The 23,780-nt window shown below is 44.4% G+C and overlaps 1 protein-coding gene across 1 annotated transcript; it reads right to left on the reverse strand.

Annotated features, from left to right (window-relative positions):
• Positions 1-8,626: 8,626 nt before the first annotated feature.
• Positions 8,627-22,059, reverse strand: LOC112559569 (protocadherin alpha-2-like). Its single transcript, XM_025230901.1, is given in 8 exon segments — positions 8,627-8,910; positions 8,912-9,299; positions 11,256-11,358; positions 14,943-15,812; positions 16,240-16,407; positions 16,605-17,007; positions 17,432-18,922; positions 21,695-22,059. Coding segments are annotated over 7 exon segments (3,441 nt in total). The 5' UTR covers positions 18,829-18,922; positions 21,695-22,059; the 3' UTR covers positions 8,627-8,798.
• Positions 22,060-23,780: the final 1,721 nt, after the last annotated feature.

Raw genomic sequence — 23,780 nt, forward strand, 5'->3', positions numbered from 1 at the left:
ACTACAGTAACACTTGAAAACGAACCTTGCAAGCAAACTTTGTTTCCAAAGCATCAAGTGAGCGACCCAAATAACACATACTTGCAGACATGAGATGACATGATAAGTTAGAGATGTAATTCACAGTCTGACACTTGATGAGATACGATGACACGATATGTCACAGATGTAAATCACTGAGACATATTTGCTGGTGTGTGCGATGACATGACAAGAGAGAAAGGCGATTCTCGGACTGATATTTGCTGTCAAGATTAAATGATAAGTAAGAGATAAATGCACACAAAATAACGGTTTTGGATATGAGATGGAATGATAAATCCAGTAATAATTGTTTTCCATCGTCACTCTGTATCAGTCTCAGATACTAATCAGCAACACATCCCTGGCTCTTTGAGTGGTGTCTACAAGCATCATTAAAATGTGTGTGAAGTTTCAGCTCTCTCTCTCTCTATACATATTATGGGGTTCTGTGTTTGAGGGGAATGTGTCTATATAAGTTTCCAGAAGGCTGCAGACGCTCCCTGACTTCCATACGTCCATCGAAAGAACGATGCGTATCGACAATTCTGTTGCTATCTTGTCACCCTTTCCTCTTTTTTTCTTCTTTGTAAAGTCAAGAGTGTGGGGAAGGGAGGGAAGTAGCCATCATCTTCTTGACCAGCGGGTCATCAGCCAATGCTCTAAACGCTGTCGGTGGGCGAACATGTTCACGTCCATCAAGACTGTCGTTAGCAGACGAGACCAACTATCAAAGTTTTCTTTTTTGTTTTGTGGTTGTTCTTTTTTTGTAAGTTTTTTTTTAATTTTTTTGCTCACGTTGCGTGGAGTGTGAAACTAACAACCCTCTCGACCTTTCACCTTGTTAGGGAGGGGAGCTGGTCTGAAAACTTACACGACAGCTCAAGAAAAGAGTCCCTGGATTCCAGTCTCAAGCTCTTCAGCTTGCAGTCCTCGCGGGTTGCCTTCAGCCAGCTATTTGCAGTAATGACAGCTCACGCTCCCAGCAGGGGAAATTTTAAGGGGCACGGAGGAATGAGGTGTGTGGGGAGGGAGGTTGAGGGGTTTGGGGGGGCTAAAGAAGTCCATTGACGCGAACCGGGCGGTGAAGTCCACGACGCTTGTGTTGAGTGAGAGCAAGTCGGTTTAATTAACGGCTGGTCTTTAGTAGGGTGGTCGTCCAATTATTCAGGTTCCATTTCAATGATTGAGTCTTCCGGTTGGTCAAAACTCTGAAGCTTATTGCGTCTCCTTCCTGAAGGACTGACTTCTCATCAATTTTATCCTGGCCAGTTCTTCGTCTGACAGAAGAAACCGTCCTTATCAGTTGGTCCCACATCGCTTCAAACCTCGTGCAGCACCGCAGTTTTCAATAACCCTGGTTCCAGCAGGCCTCGTCTGCATCCTCCTTGTGGTAGGAGGATATCATATGGAGTCTTCCCTTAATCTGAAGATCTGTAAAGATGAGTTACTGAGACATAGCTCCGCACCGAGCGTTCTCACAAGGGCAGCCAGGTAATCACAAAACCATTTCCCTTCGCTTAACAAACAATGTGGTGCACAACACACACTTTAATTTAACTAAGTTATCAGATGATTGTTCTACCTGATTCCACTCAAAGAAAGGAGGCGGGCCAGGAAGGAGGGAGGGTTGTAATCAATCTGTTTGCCGCCAAATAGTTGCTCGGTCCACGGAACACGAGAGAAATCTCCGAAACGTTATTTTCTCTGGCTCTGTTTGCCGCCAGGGAATGCTTTAATCAAGGTTCAGACCGTGCGGACTGCCAGGGTCAGAAGTCAGCGCACTTTCACGGGTCAAGGCCAACATTCTTCCGCTAAGAAAAAAAAAGAGAGACAAGGTCTGCTTATCTCCTCCTCCTGGGACATTGCGGACAGGCAAAGCGGGGAAGGGAGAGAGTAAAGTGGTGGGACTGATCGGGATCAAGGTAGGGGGCTAAAAGAAGGGTCCTCGAGGAAAAAACATTTGTTTTCATAAGGCCAGTTTAAAGTACAATACAACCATTGAAGTCAGGACAAAGGTATAAACGGCCTTGACTGAGTGAAGGTGAGTGTGGATACGACGACTACTTGTATACTTAAAATTAATCAACGGGAAGCTGTGTTTCTATCTTCTACCCAGAGGTATAAATTTTAAAGAAATTTACATTAGAGGTAGTCAAGAAGGAATATATAGTATAAACGTGGAAGTAGTAAAATTATAAGAAGTATTGGAAAATACTAGAATAGTGTAAGGAGGTAGTAGAGAAAGTAGTGGAAAAGTAGAGGAGTAAGTAGCAGTCAGGGAAGAAGTAACAGAAGACAATGTAGTAGTCATGGAAGTAGAGATTTTAAGAAAAGGAATAGGGGCGAAGTAGTCTCAGGAAGTGTTTAGCAAACAACTGTTTACTTAACTTTTGTCATGGTCTTGTTTATAGCCATTGTGTAACTTGCATAACTTTTGGATTGCCTGCATTGAGCTTTAAGTTTGTTTGGAGAAATATCATTACCATGCTCTGAGCTCACTTCCACACAAGAAAACTGTGCTTAATGAATTCAATTAATATAAATAGTATTGATGGCGGTATTACTTTTAGCAGTAGTAACATTGTTATCATCAACAGCATTGATATCACTGACAACGACAACACCAGTGCCCAAACCTGTGATTACCAGATGAAACTTCAGCTCCCGAGTTGTGGGACAAAGGCATAAAAAAGCTGCTAATAAACAGCACATCTGTCAGAGTAGCCAACCCTCGCAGGCCGCGCACTTCACAGAAGATAAAATGCGTACTTGGAGCAATTTTCTGCCCATGTAAACACATCGCGCCTCTCTGCCAGCGGCCTGCCCCATTAAACTTCATGCTTTGAATGGTGTTGTGCATGACTTCCGCTGGATGTTATGCTTTCCAGATGTAAATAGCATGGCGGACAGGCAAGCAACGTGTGAGCTAATTACCCCTGTGGATCCTTCTGCCTCTCACATGCACGCAGACAAAAGTTTGGAGAGAAAAAAAAGTAAACCGAGACATGTGCGGGTAGAGTCCCCGAGCCCAGCTTTAGGAGGTGTGTGTGGGAGCTCATGAGGTGGGATTAATGTACGGGGAGATTATCACGACAAAGACGAACAAACACAGGTAGAGGAAAAGCTGTTTGAATGGAATAATCTCCCATCAGTTGGATGGTGAGCATCAGTGGCTCGCCTATCTCTGTCCTTTTGGAGGATGGACTGTAAGTATCTGCCTAAGCTTTTCGATGAGCAGTGGAGATTGAAAAACAACAATCCTCGAAATGTTTGCTAAACGTAATCTGCCTTCTTTTTAAAACATTGAGAAACTTTTGAATACATATATATATACACTATTTAGCAGTGGGGAAGACGAGACCGAGTTACAGAAAAAAATGACATGGTAGAATAAATCTTGTATTTATCTGATTATGTGTGTCCTCAAATTAATGAGTCTTTCAGTAACTTTACAAAAAGCCCAGTTTTCTGTTTACGAATATATGAATTCTGTGTGTGAACATAATTCTTCTCAATAAACGAATTTAAGAATTAATTTTTGAATGTGTTGAGAATTATTTTAGTGCTTTTTTTTTTTTTTTTACTTTAGTTTAACAAGGTTTTACTCTTGAGACACACACTCCTGGTCATTTCACGCCTCGGGTATGTTTTAAACTCAGTGGACCATATGTCTCGTGAGAAAAACGGGTTTACAGACAAGTAACGGTCTTCCTACCTCGTTGCACCCAGCAGAGCATCAGTGATGTGTCTAGCAGTTCACACAATCTCTACAACATAACTTACAATCATTTTCTAGCAAAGCTTGTAACTTCTAAACAAGCATGTGCACCTGCTACGGACAAAAATATGTTTCAGCATTCTTCTCGTCTTGACAGAGATATGCACACACGTGTTGTGTGTGTGTGAATGTTTGGGGTTGAGGAGTCGGCTTTCCAATTCGTCGTCTAATTCTTCTTCCTTAGTAATCTGTAAGATCAACACAGCAATCATATCTGCTTCAGCAGCAGCAAATTTACAACAAAAAAAAAACACACACACACAAGAGTGACAGAAGAGAATTAAGCGAAAAATAAAATAATTTTTTTGTGGGGTGGATGCTGTTTTGACGGCATCAGACGATATAATTAAACTGAAAAATATTTCTTTTCCTTATTGGCCGACATCACAATCCTCTCTGCAGCCGATCGTCGTCTGCAACATTTTTGACCGAGGTTGTTTTTTTTTTTTCTCTCTCTCTGGGATTATTGTGTTCATTTCTCTGAACTTTTTTGTTTCTACAGATCCCTCAATCTTATTTCCTTCTCTACATGCCTCGAGCTTCGTCACTTCATTTTGAATGTTTATTGTGTACACAGCTTTCACTGCACTTCTGATGAGAAGTGTATTTATTGCTGGTTCTTGTCCCTTGGATTTAGTCGACTACTTTGTAATAACTCAAACTTCCTCGGTTTAATTGCAGACCCTGTATAGCTGGCAATATCATGTGTTTGGAAACACTTTACACCCACCTGGATAATGCAGAAAAGTGCTGTAGGAATCATATATGCATCTGTAACTGCGAATCTCATTTTTAATTTTCGTTCTAATTTAACCATAATTATCTTTAACGAATCCTTTGGTATTAAAGACATGATGAAGAGACCAGGGAAGGGGAAAATCTTCGCCATACAGGTAACCAAACAACACAGTCAAGAGACAGGATATCCAGATGTAATTGAAAGTACCAGAATGAGATCAACTGGCATGGATGTCCAAAACTAAAATGTACGACACTGACTAACATTAAATAAGCAATGTTTATTTTAGTATTATACACACAAACAAAGCCACACACACACACACACAGTCAGTCTCGTCATACACTGGAAACTCCGTTCTCTGTTCAAGAGTTTTCGAAAGTTATTCTAGTCGTGTCCACACGTAGCACCTAGGATGAGATAAGTGTTTATGTTACACAAGCTGTCATGTGTCTCCCACCTCCTTCAGTAGTCCTGTCACACAAACAGTCATAGACCACACGCAGTGACCAGAGTCACGCACAGAGACCGTGACTAATCCTGTCACAAACAGTTTAGTCGAGGTTCAAACCGAGGTTCATCTTGGGATGAGCCAAGTGGTAAGTCACACAAGATGTCAGACCACAGTCTGTCCAGGGCTGCGGTGCATAGGCGGTCTTAACTCGAGTTAAGACCGCAGTTAAGCCAAGCACGCTGTCTTAACCTAAGACGCCTGTTAAGCGCGGTGCATGGGCGGTCTCAACTCGCTAAGCAAGCGGTCTTAGTCTTAAAATTTGAGACTGGTCCCCCCCAGGCTTAACTCCTTGCTTAACCGCGACACGCTGCTTACGCATGACCGTACGGCGGCTTTCGTAGTAACAGTGGCGCTTGATCGTGTTGTTTACTGAGTTGCCCTGCGTATACCATTGACAGATACAGATTTTTGACTACTTCAGGGATCCATCAAATCCATTTGATATGTATGACGTCGATTTGTTTCATCGTTTTTGATTCCGTCGAGCGAACATAACAGTGGAAAATGATTTCGACCATCATTTTCAACGAAAAGACTCTATTCCGCCTTTGTTGCAGGTAAGACTACAGTCACCACCACTATATAAATATATAATTAATAAGTGTAATTGACAGCATTACGTTAAAATATTTAATAATGTTAGAATGACATCAAAATATAGTTACACAATAAAACAATGGCGTAGAACTTAAGACGGTGTTGACGACAGTGGGTGATGTTTGTTGTTATTATTGCTGCTCTCAGGTAAACATGAGACCACAAAACTTATACATATTTGGAAAGGAAAAAACTTGAACTTTGCAATAAAAGTAATAAAATTTCTACTTTCACTCTGGTGACAGCAATAATCCAAAAAATTTCAGTTTGCTGTACTTGGGTTATATGAGCAGACGCACAATTCTGGCCCATCCACTGTGCTCCGAGTGTTGTTTTAGAGTATGTAAACATTATTAAAAAATTGATGGCATTGTATTTAAGTAAAACAACACAGAATAAAGTAGCAGAGCACCCAGAATCTCTTATATAGTTTGATTTAATACATGTTTATCAATTTGACAGGCAGTTCCTTGCAGTATGTCTCAAGTTGTAAGCATGTGGCTCAAGAGATAGATAATCATAATAGGTTAATGTTATCATCGTCCTTTTTAACTAAAATGGACAGTTTTGTTTAGATGTGAATACTAAAATATATAAATCCTTGAGGTCAATAATATTTCCTATGTCTTTTGCAGGTGATGGTGGCATTACAATTTTATGCTACAAGCATAATGCAAGTTGTAGTGGCTGACGGCATTGACATGGGATGAATATGGGAGACAGTGGCTACCCGCTGAGGGACTGGCTTAGTTTCCCTTTTTTTAAATGCAGACAAGGAAAAGAACTCCTCCCCTTTAATATCATATGCTTCAGAATATATTTGTGACTTCAGATACATCCCTGCCAAAACAGCAAAAATCATCATGTGTTCCATTGTGCTGTCATAATTTCTAACTGAATAGTCACATTATTATTCAATTTGACTTTGGCTGAATAGCAACATCCACCCCAATCAGTTGGTGAACACTTTCAGCAGCTGGCATTACCAATCCATTTCCATCTGTTTTTCCGTCTAGTATTTGTTACTCAGCCTGTGCCAGATTTATTTTGATTTCCATGAATTGCAATTCTTTTTTAACAAGATTCAAGTTCACTGTCCAGGAGCTACAAAGTTTTTCGTTCTCTTATCTTTGTTGTGCATTCTTTTTGTATCATCAGGTATTTTGCTTTCTTCGGGTGACCCAGTTGACGGATGGAATTCTGGCTGCTTGGTACATCACCTTGTGTGTTTTATCTGACAGTCAAAAAGATTTTTTCAGAAATGTGCAGCTGTCTAGGCCTAAGCCGCTTTGATGGCTTTGAATATTGCTGTGTGGCTCTCTGTGTGGTCTTGATGCTGCGCGAAAGAAATGTTTCTTAGAACAATTGATTCATGACACTTCTACTTGGAGCACTGAGTACTTACCATCGCATTAGGTTATGTAAAGGTATTGTTTGAATTACTCTTCTGTGTAAGGTTTCTATATAAATAGATTATTGTGTTGCTTGTTATTCTTTGTGATGCCAAGTAACTAGTAAAAAGCAGTTATGTTGATATTTACTACATGCTGCTAGTAGGATTGTGAAGGACATGTTTCTCTCTTTAGAGTTAATATTTAGCACTTTTCACTGGACTCAGGTGTAGCCATTTCAGAACTTCATAACATCTTATTTGCAACTGTTTAAGAATGTAGACACTGCAAATCTGTCATTCAGAAGCTGATCAGTGTCTACTGGAATCTAAACTGTAGAACACTGGTACTGTAACATGCATTAGACTTGAACATTAAAACTTGTTAAATGTCCAAACTGACTGTGGATGTCAAGACAAACCTGCTGTGTACATCTCCAAATTATGTCATAGTCTGTGTTTGGCACTTGAATTAAACAATTTATAATTTTAAGCCAGCTGTGGAAAATTATATGTAGCTGCCCTCTCTAAAGTACAAAACCTTGGTGGCTTTTCCTTAATATTTCATGTTTTGTTCAAAAATACCATCAGGAATATCTGATATAAAGTACATTTTTAAAATTTCCCATTTGAAAAACATCATCATCTGAAATGTTCAATTCATTGTTGTTTGTTATGCATGAAAATAATAAATCTGCATATACTTCTAGCAAAAGCATCTCCATTGTTGAATTAGAAGATTGAACTGGAGTGTTCTATATTGCACCTCCTATATATGTCAATATTATTATTTATTACTCTCCCCTATCATGAAAAACTTCTGGAGGAACCAGCATATTAAATGATTCACCACCTGTAACAAAAACTAAATCAGAAATGTATCTAGTTATTTTAAATAAATGTATTTCGGATGGAAATACTTATTTTCAAACCGGCTGTTGTGTGCTGACTATAGGCTTTGCATTTGCATTCTCTCGGTATCTAGAGCTTTTTCTGCGGATGACACAGACGTAAAAAAAAAAGTCTACACAGGTAAACAAAAAGACCAACCTTCGATGTTTATGCCTTCCATCAGTTCTCTGAAATCATCTACCAAAATATTTATCACTTTCTCCTTTCATCACGGGTGTTTCTGGTGGCACCCTGTCCGCTGATGGATGTTTCTGACGACATCGAAATGAAATTATGGAAGATCTTAAATCCGCTCATATCTTTCTTATTTCATCTTTTTCTTTTTTCTGGTAAAGCCTCTTCTTCTCCCTGGTAACCTCCTCGATTAAGACTAATATTTCGCTGTCGCACATCCCTACTTCGTTTCAGTAATGGTGCGCAGACGAATTTCGCGGCTCGGCACCATCGCTGTAGCGCAGTTTTCATTGGTGGAATATACGGTTGGCAAGGCCGCTCCCAAACGAATTTATTTATATCGCCGACCTCGACCGCCGCGCTGACCTGACCCGGTTCTCAGCTAAGCAAGGGGCTGAGCTCGCTCATGCAACAGGCTTGAGACCGCGAACTTAGCCAAGACGAAAAGCGAGTTAAGCAAGACGAAAAGTTAAGACCGCCTATGCACCGCAGCCCTGAAGTATTAAAACACACGACAGCTGTCACGAACAGCGAATCTGTTGACTCTTTGTGTCACGCCTCACCACAGAAATCTCGTGACGAATCGACGAACACCATACATCACACTCGATATACCTCGCGCAAGATGCGCACGCATCGTCTGATGAAAGTCACGACACCTCATCATCCTTCACACGATGACATCATGGCTCATGGCGCCCTCTAGACGAAACTCCTCCGGGGTGACGGTGTAGCTACCGGAAGTGGTCGTGCTGACGTCATCGTCGAGCGCCGTGCTGGAGCCCTGCCTCTGGTAGGACATGGAGGACGCCGACCTGGGGCAGACGACTCACCACGTTGTCCATCAGGTCCAGGCTGTGCCTGCTACCCGACGGGTGGCTGGACAGGCCCTCGGCGTACCCGCTCGCCTGAGCCGGGTGGCAATATGGCGGGCCGTAGTTCCGACGGTAGGGGTGCGCCGCCTTGACCTGCGGCCTGCGACTCTCGTGGTAGCTGCCCGAGTACAGACCTCGCGGCTTCGAGGACGACCTCTGACTCGGAGGGTTACTCTCAGGATGACCATGACCCTGGCGGTAGCTGCCTACAGTGAGAGTCGCAGAGTTGTATTGTCCTTGCCTCTCCGGGCTTGCTCGAAAACTAGTCAGGGTGGGGTTACCCCTGGTACCGGCGTCTAATCATTCATAAGGGGAAAAAAACTTTCATTAGAACAAAATAAAAATTATCAGAATTATTCTCCTTCATCTGTAAATATTTACAAAAAATATTAAAAGCTAAATATAATGCTGTAATTTTTTTTTAACAAAAGTGAGAATGAAAATAAAAGCTTAAGTAGTGGAAACACTAAATCATTTACGCCTGCAATAAACAATTGATGCAAAAACAATCGTCCTCCTCGCCTCTTTATTACCTACGTGAACTATTTTTAAGCTTTGAGAGGCAGTCCTTTTTCTTCTCTCTGACTTGGCCAAACAAATTCTGCTGTCAGTTTGACTGACAACCAATTTTTATACAGGAGCTTGTCTGCTTCTGGCTTCCTTCCACTCAGACAATAACCCCGACAAGAAAAGCGTCGATAACTCCCAACAAGCACACGTGACAATGATGGAGACGTGGGAGGCGAAAGCGAAAAGGCGGGCGAGTGCGTCATGCGCTGCGAACATTTTTTTTTAAAGCACTGGCCATGCGCACACAGCACTTCGGGTCATAAAGAATAATTTGTAACATGATGTTGACATTTTGGTGCAAACACTTACCCCTCCCCCCTACACCGTGTCTACAAACACATAGCTCACCCCACCACCATCACCAGCTACCCTCCCACTTTCCCCCGCTCAAGCATCTGTGCATGCGCGGGTTGAAGAGAGAGCAGGAGGAGAGGTGGTGGTGGTTGAGTTGGGGGTGGGACTTCAGTCGCTATCTCTCGAAAGACATTTATTTCTGGGAGGATAAGATCGAGGTTGAGCTGAGGGTCGGCATCTGCGTGTTGTACATGACAGCCACGCTCTTTGTCCCTCCCGTACCTATCAGCCCCTTCGATGGGTAAATGTTTTGGCATCTATTTTGTAAGGTGTGTAGCTTCGCTGGTTATTGCATTTTTCTGTCTGCATGCACACGTGAAGTTCGTGGGAAAGCGAGCTCAACTCTTTTTTTTTTTTTATTTGCACGTGGAGCAGTGAGAAATATGGAAGAGAGGAACTTTCTCTTTGTGCGTGCGCGCGGGCATGTGTGTGTGGTTGCTTTCTAATGTGATCGTTCAGACTTTCTTTCTTATGTTTGGTCAAGAGATAAAATCCAGTAAACCCACTGACAAAGTACGCAAAAAATAAATAAATCGAAGCTATATATATACATCGCCATGGATACGCAGCTTTAATCTCAAAACAATTGCTGATTGGAGTGAAAGGCATCCACCTCTTGGCCAGGATCTCTGATTGCCACAATCTCACTTATAATCCACGTGACACTTTTCATCTTCTTTTCTTTTCCATTCACGCTTTTTCGTAAATTTTAGAAAACTTAACTGAGTCAGCGTTATCTGTAGTAAAAACAAAATTAGATGTAAATCTGAGAATTTTTTAAATAAAGAAATTATATTTTAAAAAGTAAAAATTATGTCTGTACCTCCCTCTTGTGTTAAGAATAGCTGTGCATTTATTTCCATATCAAAATTTTTAAAAACTCATTATTTTTCAGTAGCAGGATTGATCTCTTCTGCCAGACGGTTATTTATGTTGAGGAAGAGGATTGTGGGATGACATCAAATGTTGAACAGGCAGTGGGAGTTAACGCTCTGTTAACGCTACTTGTGAAGTCTCGCTTTAATATGCAGATGCTGTTGTCATGAAGATTTTATTTATTTTTGGTCGATTCAAGATAGGCAGCATAGCCCGAAGAACTGAGTTATTGTTCCGCTTACCGTAGATAATATACCCAACCGCTGCTTCCCCTGCCTAACCGCACTTAGCAACCAGTCGATCTCATTTACTCAAGTGAAAAAAAAAAAAAAAAAAAAAAAAGAGAAAAAAAACCCATTAAAATCTCACAACTGTACAACCCTCCGCCCCTCCCACACCAACCACCCCTGCCACGTGACCTCTCACTACTCTAGTGACGTAAGCATACTGACGCTTGTCCAAGGAGATGTCAAGGTGAGTGTCGTCATCACTGGCGCCCTTGCCGCTGTCACTGGTCCCCGACTCGCCGGAAGCGTCACTGTTGACGTCATCAGGCTGAAATGGATGACAAGGATGTACACTGAGATCACTTCATCAACAATCCTGTCACCGGCGTCGCTCCTGCTTCCTCACCTACCCGCCACCCGCCGCCCTCCCTAGTCTTTGACAATTCTTTTTTTAGCCTGCGTTAGAGACCAGTGGCGTGTTAGTAATAAAAATATTAGTGATAATTAATATCAGTAAAATTATGTAGCTCGATACCCAGTTAGGGTTGCAGCGCTTTACACAGCATAAACAGATTAATATTTTTACACAAATAAAAAATTTTCCCGTGCAAATACCAGCAAACAAACAAGTCAACATTTATGCAAATATAAATATTTTTCTCTACATCGTCTCACATGATAACTCACAGAACATACGTGCGTGTGTGTGTGTGTGAATACAGGAGAGAGCGGGGTAAGCAAGAAAAAGTAAGAAGGAAAAATTAATAGCAGAAGTAAAGATATCTGGCTAAGCAACAAAAGTTTTACTGAGCAAGACAGAGAGGGTAAAATCAGATTGTCGAGTGAAATATTTCAGTAGCTACCCGGTAAGTCTCTAAGGCGTCTAAGCTGAGGGCTTTGGAAAAAGGAGGTACATGTCCTCATTTGTGAAGACAAGGAGTGTGTTTCAAATCTACCCTTAGGGGTGTTGTGTTTGTATTTATGGGCTTTTAGGTCGGAGATTCCCATTCTAATCAGGACATTTTTATAAAGCCTTGTTATTTACACAGATAAAACTCGCAGGGCTTTGTGTAACACGACAGTGTCAGTTTAGTTTACGGAGATTTTATTTAAATACAGACAGAAATTCGTCAACATTTTGAGCCTCTTTGTTTTCCCCAAACATCTCCAAAGCCGTACATGTGCTTTAGACACATAGCAAGCTTTCTGTCTGTTATGGGGCTCAAGCAGGATATTATAAGCTTTAGGTGGAAGTCTGTGTCCATCTTTGTAAGACGTAAGAAGCATCGTATGTATAAGGCGTTGGAGTACACAAAGAGAGAGCAGACCGCTGAAATGACTTCTAGCGAAGGTCTCTACTACATAATGAAAACGCTTCTTGAAGTAGAAATTAAGAACTAAAGGCATTGGTAGTCCACCTAGCCACCCACACCCCTGTCTTGTCTACATACAGCATGGAGCCGTCAGACGGAGGTGCATGCCGCTTGCTACTTGACGCACGCGCCCCCTTGTGTGCCCCAGCGTCTCCCGTCAGCAAGACGTCAGGAGAGAATGCTCAGGGGTTCATTAATCTTCTTGGCTGGCATGTTTAGTTTGCAGCGACCTCTGCTGGGACACGGTCCTATACTTTTACTTGACTGTGAGCAATAAAATATTTTGCTCTTTGATGGCGTGGTGAGAAAATCGTTTATCCCCCTTTACAAATCATTTCCTCCACATGGAAGGTCGCGTGTGCATGACGCAGCTGACTCCTTGTTGTCTTCTGGTGCACGTCAGATGCTTAACTGACTTCTGAAGGTATGTCAGATTTAAACTCTGCTGAACAGCTAACGCGAGATAAGACTTTTTTTTTCCCCTCAACGTGTCATCGTTGGGTGTGGGGAAAAGGAAAAGATTAAAAAATGATATATGAATGAATGAGGGAAAGAACAAAGGAACGAATGAGATAGCTAGCAGGTCTTAATAGTGTGTACGTGTGTGAGAGGTTTTGGGGTTGGGAGGGAGATATCATGTCGACATTATTCGAATGGAAGCTGAACTATTTAGCAGAAATCTTGTTAAACAGGCGAGTTCATCTCAGCATCGAGATCCCGCTCACTGACAGTCCTCTTGAGCACACGTCTCCCTTTCATACCTCTCAAATATGAGGTCAGCCCTTTTACTCGACACCACCAATCATATCCAGTCACCTACGTCACATCCGTCTATAAACAATGACTTGCTAAGACTACACCACAATAAGCTATGATTGAGTGCTGCAATACATAACATGTTTCAATGCTGCACGGTCTGTCTATGATGTATATTCCTATGGGTTCCTCTAAAACATTGATTTCCATTTCTTTTTTCTTGAAGCGCATGCGCATAGATAGCCGAGACCAGAAGCGCCCGATATCATAGTGTGCGCAAGGTCTGGATAACCGAGACCACAGGCGCTCGATACCCAAGTTCAGCGCACTCTCCCCAGCTGACCCACAAGTCCAGTGGGAAACTGGGTATTGTGGAGGTCAAGCTGCGAGAGAAATGAAATGAACTTTCCCCCCCCACACACACACACACACACAATCTCTAACCCCTCCCTCCCCTGCGAAGACATCAATCCCCAACGACCGAAATCGCACAAGACTACCTTTACTTTTTTTTAAGTAAGTGCTTAGCACAAATAATTTGTTAGCTTTAAGTGACTTCTTAACCTTAAGCCCTAGTCTCAGGAATTTCTTTTTTTTTATTTCTCTCTTCATCTCTTAAAAGCTCTAGAACTTCAAAAAACAATTACTATCCTTTCCCCGCACTGAGGAGGAGGATAGTGAGGCACCTACGTGCACATGTACTCAAACGACATGAGTGAGACTCAGAAATTACTACTGTCATGTCTTCCCCTGTGCCGGCAACCAGTGTTCAGAGCTCTTTCATTATTAATTCTGCCCCTCGTCATCTATAATGGTGTAAGAATAATACAATCACTTATTATTATTATTTCACTCGGCAGGGTCATTATTCTGTCACAGGTCAGGCTCATAATTCGGAGACTGTCTCTAGGATTGTGGGATTGCTGCAGAACAAAAGACGAAGTTATATTTCATGACAGGTAAAGTAGCTATGGGGATTACTAATCGCAAAGGTACAAAGTATTTTTTAAGTCCTTCCTATTTCTATAATCTGTAGTTGCGCATCCTCTTAGTTTGCCTCCCCTTCCAACCCCGCCTTACTTCCCTTTTCCGCCTAACAACCTCAAATTAAGCATTAAATCGGACTACCGCAAAGGAGGTGAAAAAGAGGGTAGATGAAATATCGTTCCACGTTTCCATTTTCATATGCCAAGGAAACGATTCGTGCTACCTCACAAGAAGAGACTAGAAAATAAAACCATTTTTTTCTTTACCCCTGTAGAAGACTTTCTAGAGATTAATTTTATCCTCCTGTATCTTGGCATCGTGGACGCTAGATAATGCCAATGTACACCCTACCCCTGCATCCCATCAACAAAACTTCCTCCCATCCTTTCTGGGGGCAAGGGGGGTTTGAGGGCTTGGGAGATATGCACGTGTAAGGAAACTCCAGTGTGTGAAAAAAAAATGTAGCGATAAAGCCAGGTTACGTTACATTACATTACACTGAGTGTCACATGTGCCAGAAAAGGGACTTAATTTGGCGATAAAAACTAATCGCAACCCTTAGTTTGAGAAGGTGCAGGTAAGGGAACTAAAGAACTTATCTAGATGTACCACGCGTATATCAACAGCGAAAAAATCGGCGGTGAAACGGTCGTCGTGAGCGAGGTGAGCGATTTTTCATCACCGTCTGCTTACTCCGGTCTTATCTAGCACTCGAACACGCATCTCTTGAAGGTCCACAGTTCGGAAACGGTCCTTGTGAACCACAGTTTTCCAAGTTCACTATCTGACTACTTACCCCGTTTATTCGTTTCCACAAGCACCCGTCTGCTGCTACGTCGTGCACGGACGGCGGTGGAGGTAGTGGAGGAGGTGGAGGGGAGGAGAGCCCTCGAGTCTGGATCTGAGGGGTCTCGGCAGCGGGTGGGTCCAGGCTGAAGCTAACCTTCTTCTGCACGTCAGGTCTTTGAGGCAAACCTTTCGGGGACAGAATAACTGGAGGGGAAGAAGAAGAAAGGTCCTCTTGCGATGGTGGTCGTGGTGAGCCGTTCCCACGCTGTGGGTCGCTCTTTCTTGGGGACGACTCTGCTTTGGGGGTGACGTAGTCGTTCTTGAAGACTGGACAGCTGCTTCTCGGGGGGGAATGCTTGGAGGGGGGCTTGCGGTGTCGCTCCGAACGCAAGACAAACAGTATGGCGCCGATGATGATCCCCGACAACACGAGCGTGACGCCCCCTATGACCCCCACGATCACCACGTAGCTGTCGTGGGAGCCCTCGCCGTCCACGTTGCTTGCGTCCCCTAGCGCGGCGCTGAGGTTCTGGAAGCTGACCTCCACCAGGAGGCTGGTGGTGGCGGACAGAGGGGGGACGCCCATGTCGCTCACGCGCAGGTGAAGCTGATACACGTGCGGGTTCTTCAGTCTCTGCACGCCCGTCAGAGAGAGTTCTCCGCTCCTGGGGTCCACCTGAAAAACTCCGTCTTCGTTGCCGCTGGAGATGGAGAACACCAGCGATGACGCGTTGCTGTCGTCAACGTCGTAGGCGATTATGCGCGCCAGCACGGTCCCTGCCTCGGGTTGACGCGAGATGACGACAGAGTGGTTGACGTTGGTGGGGAACAGGATGACAGGAGGGTTGTCGTTCACGTCGCTGATGCTGACTGTCACCTGCAAACGATGTGGACAAGGGATTTAAAAGACTTGCAAGCTGTTTACATTAATAATAATAATGTGTATTTATACAGCGTTTTCCAAAAACTATTTTGTCAGAGCGCTTCACAAATAAAAGAAAACTACAGAATTATTCTAAATAAACTTTCACGCTGACATCTATTCACATATGTACTCATACATCAGACACACCCAGAGTGAATACACACATTTCTCCAGCCCACGATCTGCACATGGAAGTGTGAAGTCATTGATTTTAAAAAATTGTAAGCTTGGACTTAAAGGTAGTCAAAGAATGAGCGTGACGACGGCTGGTGGATAATTTGTTGCAAGTTTTTAGACCTTGGTGGGGAAAAGACTTCATGAAGGCTGGACATCAATAACACAATTATCTCATATCGAATTTAGCAAAGACTTCTCGTACATGAGTGGTGTTCGAGAGCGGGATGTTCCCTCTGTCCCTGGCCAACACTGTGAACCCGTATATCGGGTCAGTCTCTCTGTCCAGCGCCCTGGACACGGTGATGGAGCCGTTGGGGTGGACTGTGAACGGCACCTCGCCACTGACCGAGCCAGCAAAGAACAACTCGACCTGCAAGATTAGGTCAACACATTTATTCATATTGTTACTAAAGGAAGGAAATTGCCAAGTCAAAATCTTATTTTAGTAACAAATTATTATCGACCTTATCCTGGTGGTTAAAAAATGAAAATTCTCCTCATAACAATAATTTAAGTTTACAGACAAAATTATCTGAACAATGTACAGTACCTCTCCGTTTCTTCCTACATCTGCGTCGGTTGCCAGGATGTGACCGACAAGATAACCCGGTCAGCCCGCTCGGACACGGTGAAAACATACGGAAGCCCTTGAAACTGCGGTGCGTTGTCGTTGAGGTCGCCCGTGGTGATGGTCAGACTGGTCGTCGCCATCATCGGGGGGCTGCCGCTGTCTGTCGCAGTGAGCGTGAACCTCAGCTCGGGAGTGACCTCCCTGTCCAGAGACGCTGCGGCGCTGATGATGCCAGTTTGAGGGTCCACGTGCAGGTAGCGTGCGGCTTCTGGTTCCAAAAGGTTGTAGGCGATGAGTGCGTTTGTACCTGCATCCGCGTCTGTGGCAGTCACCTGCAGCAGGTACTGAGCCACCCCGTTGTTTTCGTCAACAGTGACACGGTAGTCTGACTTGTCAAACCTGTAGACAGGAACGCACATAAAAGTTTACATCGGAAGGGTGGGGTAGGGAGGGATCTGGGCAACTTTCAGACTATTTTTAGAGACAACAAAGAAAGTCGCCTCCTGCATTGTGCCATCCTACAGGGAATTTACACACTGACAGTTGTAATCATGGAGTAGGCTTTATTCAATTTAACAAAAATTAAACAATGCTTATGTTCCCCATATTTTTTCATTTCAGTGATAAATTACTGTCATTGCACGACAAATTATTTTCTTTTAATCAAATTTGTTCTGTGAGCCCGGTCAGGGTGTTTGTTACTAAACAGAAATTAATCAAATTACTGAAATGAATGAATGCATAAGACAATATAAAAGATAATGGAAAAGATCAGCAAAATAAGAGAAGAACAAGGAGAAGGGAGATTATCTTTTTCACGTACATGGGAGGGTTGTCGTTGACATCTGTAATAAAGATGTTGCACGTTACAGTTGTGGTGAGGGGTGGCGAACCCATGTCCGCGCAACTAATGGCAAGGGTATACGCAGGTGTGGTCTCCCTGTCCATAGTCCTGTTCAGCACAATCTTGTAGCCCTTGTTGACGAGCTTCTCCAGGCGAAACTCCGGCATTAAGTTCATAGAACAGCTAACATTACCGTTTTGACTCGCGTCACTGTCCTCAACATTGACGAAAGCAACGAACGAGTCCACCATGGCGGATTCCAGGATCTGAACTTCGGTGGTGTCGCCGGTCTGCACCGTGACGATCCTCACTACCGGCGGGTTGTTGCCCGTGTTTTGCACCTTGATCGTGACGACCGCCTGCACGACGAATGGAGGAGTCCCACCGTCAAAGGCCTCCACGATGAGATTGTACTCCGAGATGCCGGTCTTGTGTTCCAGCTGCGCTTTCAGGGTGATGTCTCCTGTCGAGGAGTTCATCGCGAAGAAGCGGTCCACAACATCGGAACGAAGACTGCTAAAACGGTACTGGACAGTTCCGTACACCCCGCTGTCTTTGTCCGTGGCTCGCACCTGCAGAATCTTGGAGCCCACCTGCGCATCTTCTTTGACCTCCACCGCATAGGACTCCTGCTGGAACATTGGTGGGTTGTCATTCTCGTCCTCGACCTGGATATTCACCTGGAGGGTGTCGTTGAGCGCTGGGTCGCCGCCGTCGACAGCGATGACGTTGAAGTTGTACTCGCGGGTGGTCTCGCGGTCCAGTCCTTGCTCCAGACGAAGGTTAATGAAGCTGCTGACGCCCAGAGACTTCGTGGCCGAGATGGAGAAGGCGCTGGTCTTCGGGGTCATCTCGTAACGTTGGACGACGAAGTTGGAGGCGCAGTCAAGGTCCTGGGCTCCTCTGAGCTGCAGGACCGTGCCCACCTTGGCGCCCTCCGACACTTTGAGGTAAACTTGGCTGGAGGGAAAGGACGGGGGGTTGTCGTTGACGTCCAGAACCGTCACCTTGACACTGGCGATGTTGGTGAAGGATCCGCCCTCGATAGCGACGTTAAACTCCTGCGCGCATGAACACGAAGATCCGCACACCTGTTCTCTGTCCAGCCGAGTCGCCATGGAGATGACGCCTGAACTCGCATCTATTTTGAAGAAGGATGCAGGGATGCTGGACTTGTCCAGAATATTGAAGACAAGAGGACGGTTGGCATTCGAAACTCCCAGAAACAGTGCGGGGTAGTTGTTGACGTTAACAACAGGAGTATCCTCCCTTTCCTCTTCTTTGATGCTGACATCGATATCCGCACCTCGAGCGAAGTCTGCCACGGCAACGAGAGCCAGAATGAGTGATAGAACATGTTCTCGCTTGTTGGCCATCTTCCAGGTGTCCTTGCTGTTCAAAGCAGTTCCCCTCAGAAACCGTTGCAAGAATTCCCAGCCAAAGGATCAGTTCATCTCGTTAGACAGACAGCTGCAAAAGACAGAAAGGAGAAATGTTGCAAAAGCAGGTTTGCAGCCAAGCACGGTTTTGGTGTTCTCGCGAAAAGATTAGAAGTAGATAAGATTTTTAGTGCTATCGTCAACAAGTTAAAAAAAGTGTAGCTTTCGCTAGGAGGAGTATCAAATGTGGAAGAAGGGAGGAAGGGACCAGAGAAGAAGAACATGGCGGGGAAGGGGGTACAGCTGTTTTGCGGAAGCTGGAAAGCGCCGTCAGCTGACAGTTTAAATGGCTCGACAGGAGACACATAGCATATGTTCGCCCCGACTTTTTCCCCCAAAATGTGTCTGTGTAGTCTATCACGGCATAGGTGCTCTTCCCACTCTTTGTGAAAAGTAAGAAAAAGTAGTCTTGCTTATCCACCCTCACCCCTCCCCAATTTAACCGTTTCATCTTGCAGTTATAAATATCGTGAAGGGGAGTAAAAGCCAACGAAATATCGCGGGGAGGGGTGGGGTGTGGGAGTTCGTGATGATACTTCTTATCCGATGCTTTCATCTCGGCCATTACTCAGACGCAGGCCAAAAAAGCAAGGAACTCCGTGCAAACTTCTCGTACAGGAAGACCCTTGGCCCCGCAGCCAGGGCTGATAACTCTGAGAGAGAAGTAAAAAGCTGGACTCAAAACATACCGGCGAGGGGTGGGGGGAATGGATTGGGTGAGGTGGGGGAAATTCCTTTGGCAAATCTTCTCTCACGCTACCGCTCGCATGTGGCCACTCCCAGTCTTCAAACAAACTGTCGTTTCCAAGATTCTCCACAGTCGTCTCTCCTGTCGTCTGGGATACCATTCCATCAGTTAGTGCACACACACACATACTACAGATATCAAGTTGGTATGGGAGAATGATAAAATTTACTATAATCATAAGGACAACCCTCATCCAGCATATTGAGACACTTGAATAATTCTCTCGCACGCACTGACGCAGAGAGAGAGAAGGGAAGACAAAGGCAAGATGGTTTGGGTCGGGCACTTTAAAAAAAAAAAGCATTTTACCCAACATTCAAAGGAGTGTCGTGAAAGAAAAAGAGAGGAGATTCCGTTCGTTTGTGCAAACAAACTGGTGGACCGCCTTTAATCAGTGTAACGAGAAGCATGGGACGGCCGATGGGATGTCATCAACTGCCCATGATGCACCGCGTTCTTTGAGCGGGTCGTCAATGCCAAGAGCAAACTACTCCACAAACAAAGGAGACCGAAGCGTGGAGGAGGGACAGATTCCTGTCTCCCGGTTGCTTAAGTAACTGTCCACAGGTTTAGTCGCATCGTCTTGCAAGGGCCGCCTTGTTCCGCAGGCTGAAGTGAAGAGACCCTTGTTCTCAGGTGTACTTTGTGGTGGTGGGAGCGGGAGGGGGACGTTTGCAACGGCCAATGACGTCAGTGACAGTAGTTTCAAGCAGTCGCATCCCAAGGTCGAGAAGATGCTCCTATGGGTCCTGTAACTGGGGTATATAGTCTAGTAAAGACTAAAAAGTTATTGGAAAGAAAGCAAACTCAAATAAGACAGGTCATTATTAAAGTTGAAAGCCTAGTAGTGTGGAGAGAATTTCTTTCTCTCTTCCACACATTACACTTAACTCGGTGTGTGTTTGTTTGTTAATGAATAAGACAGAGAAAAACGTGGGAATTTCGAAGATATTTTCCATTGCCCAGTATGCTTTGAACATCCATTTTCTTTGAAAAGTCTGTCGGTTTGTCAGACATCAAGGATGGTCCACTTTTCGCATATCGCTTTGAAATCTTCCAGACATATACGAAACTTTGGCGATAAACGACATGTATACGGTCTGCCGATAGCGCTGATGAGGGAGGAAATGCATAAATGAAAGCTGGAAACTTCTGCAACAGATTATTATCAGCGGCGAGGTTTATGCTTGGCAGATATGCTCTTTCCTCAGAAGAGGAGACCAACGCTTTGCAGCTGGAGCCCACCCTGATTACGTCATGTTATCTCCACAGATACACGATATCTCGAGGCGTATACTTCACGGTTTAAGCCCCTCGGCCACTTTATGCGGGGTGGGGCCCCTTTACCCCCAAAATACCCACCACCACCCCTAATCTTAATAAAAGTGATGTTTCGTAGATTTCTGATGCGATGGGAAAAGTTGTTCATGAAAGGTGATTCATACATCTGCAACTAATGAGAGGTAAAGTACTTTTTGAGAGATTGATTATGGGAAGTTGAAATGGCCGAATACCTGTCTCTTCACACAATCTGTCTAAAATATAAAAACGAGACAGTGTGTACCGGTGATTACTGATGTTGGCGACATTTCTATGGTAAGATTTTTACTTTTTGTCAACAGCTAGGACTTTGCTTACCTACCTTACTCCCATGCGGATCACTAATACACCAGAACACCTCCATGCACACTCTCACACACGCAAGTAAACACAACTATAAAAGACAACATCAACAACATGAACAATAAAACAAACACACAAACGTACATATCTCACTAGCACACACTCAGTGACAGTTGAACAGGCAGGACAAGTGGACAAGGACAAACATGTGATTATCAGAGAGAAGAAAGGATGAGAAACCGGAATATCGAAAAGATGAGTCAGTTCTATTTTAATTAATTAATAAAAAAAAAAAACTTGGCAGATAAGAGCTCTCAATCAACGTCACCCATCAACAGCAATCATATCGCAGTGACAAACGATATCATCGATTTCTGCATTACTGTTCCCTAGATAAACAAACACGCAGGATCGTAATGAAAGCAACTTTACCTTCCGCATGATGGGGTGAGAGAAAGAAGAAAAAAAACAACTCCGATGTTCTTCTCCTCTTTCTGAGATGCTAGTCAATGAAGACAGGAGCACAAACCCACAGACAGCAAACACCGAGACAGTTACTCCCAGGAGTAGATTCACTGACTGGCTACACAGGAAGGGGATGAGAAGTTCACTCAGGTAAGCAGACGACGGGTAACACACAGGTACTCGTAATGTACCCGCGTTACAACTGCTGTCCGACGTCAGGCGCTCCTTGCGGGCTGCGCTAGGCCACGCCCACTGGCGGGTGATTGACAGGCCGGGCTGTGCCATCAAGACGGAGGGCGCCCCACGAGGCACGCGCCGCTGTTGAGCTTCGTTTACCGGGGCCCTGCCTCTCGCACGCCCATACCTCACCGCACGTGTGTGTGCGTGTGTTCAGCGGTATTCATGTGTTTGTTAGTGTGTATGTGTGTGTGAGAAGCATAATTCGTGAGATACATGGAGTGCTATTACATGTTATTACACTTTACAGAAAACTTTCTTTCTACTTCTTGATTATCTTTTTTTTATGTTTATATTTACTATGGAGAATCTGTTTTTCTTATATACGCTCTCTCTCAATATTTCTATATGAAACTACATTTGTACATACAAGCATTCATGCACGCACATGCTCGAATACCGATGCAGCCACCACTCCCACCCGCCCACACATCTGTGCACCCAGATGACGACCGACATGTGAAACATGAGAGCATGCTCCAGCACCCGAAAATCAGCTCCTACCTACTGGACATCTGTTTAACTTCTAGGTGTTTAAAGACACTTTTCATCGTCCTGTCCAGCCTTCTATAGGGTTCCTTCGGGCTGTGTGAAGGACCCGGAGGTAAAGCAACCTTCGAGGCAGCCCTTGTCTCCACTTGATAGCTTTGCCCTCTAGAGAGGTTCGTAGTCCTGCAACCAGCTGTTGCCTTCCAGCTCATCCACTTATATTTTTGCTGGAGGGGGCTTAAACTGCACTGTAAATAAACTAAGACCGGTCTCTTCACAGACGTATATCTCAGAGAGAAAGAAGGGGAGGAGAGAGAGTGACTGAGGTCCAAGTATTAAGTTTTACACCGCTGTCCCTGTAGCCAGGCAAGACGCTCGACAAAGCCAAGTGCTTCCTGTTGCCCGGTCACTCCAGAGCTCTTGGAAATAATGAACAGTCGGGCTTTTAACGCGTGACGACACAAGATGGTGTCTGTCTCTACTGTTCCATGTCTCCTGGGAAACATCACAGACGTTCAGGTAGACGATTGTCGAGATGAAATTCCTCTCACGAGTACCGTTCATCTTCGAGAAAAAATAAAGTGCTTTTTTTTCCTCGGAGTGCTTTGTTTATGAAGTGTGCCACCTTGCGGGAAAATGTTCCTCCGGGTCAGAAAAACTCCAGGATCAGTGGCGAAAGTTTACTTTCTTTGGAACCGATGTGGTGTGGTGTGAAGGGGAGAGTTTGCACACGGAGAGAGCTTGTGGCTGACAGTTTTGGTCTTATCTTCAGCGATTTGTCAAAGTGCGTGGCATTTTGCGAGTGTCAGTGGAGGATATTCTTCCCCCCTACTCTTAATGTGTGTAGGTTGGCTGGCGCTAAAGGTATCTCGGTAACTACGGGCATCCCTTTCCCCCTAGAATAATTCATTCTCCAAAGCTGTGGTTGAAAATTCATTGACTGCAAACTCAAGAACTTGCAAAATAAAAATGTAAATTGAGACTGCGGATATTAAAGTACTGCATGGTTAACTGTGGGCGGTTAATGAGGATGGCTTGCTGATCACATGTGCAACATCTACCTGCAAACATGACGTCACGCCGTGTCTTTCTCTCTGGCACCGGAAGTCCGCGCCTCCTCCCTCCACTTCCAGTAAAACTTCTGACTGCGGAATACGTCTGCAAAAGTTGTGCCAAGTCCTCCCTCAAGGCCCAATCTGACTAATTTCAAGAGAAACCTGACCGCTGTTTGGAAGAAGGGAGACGGGTTCAACTGGCATCAACTGTCTGTTGATCCTCTCGGATCATCCCTTGCTTGCTGTCTCGACAGAACTCACAGACGGCTAGG

Source organism: Pomacea canaliculata, linkage group LG3 (genome assembly GCF_003073045.1).
Source record: "Pomacea canaliculata isolate SZHN2017 linkage group LG3, ASM307304v1, whole genome shotgun sequence".
NCBI classification, from domain to species: Eukaryota; Metazoa; Mollusca; class Gastropoda; order Architaenioglossa; family Ampullariidae; genus Pomacea; species Pomacea canaliculata.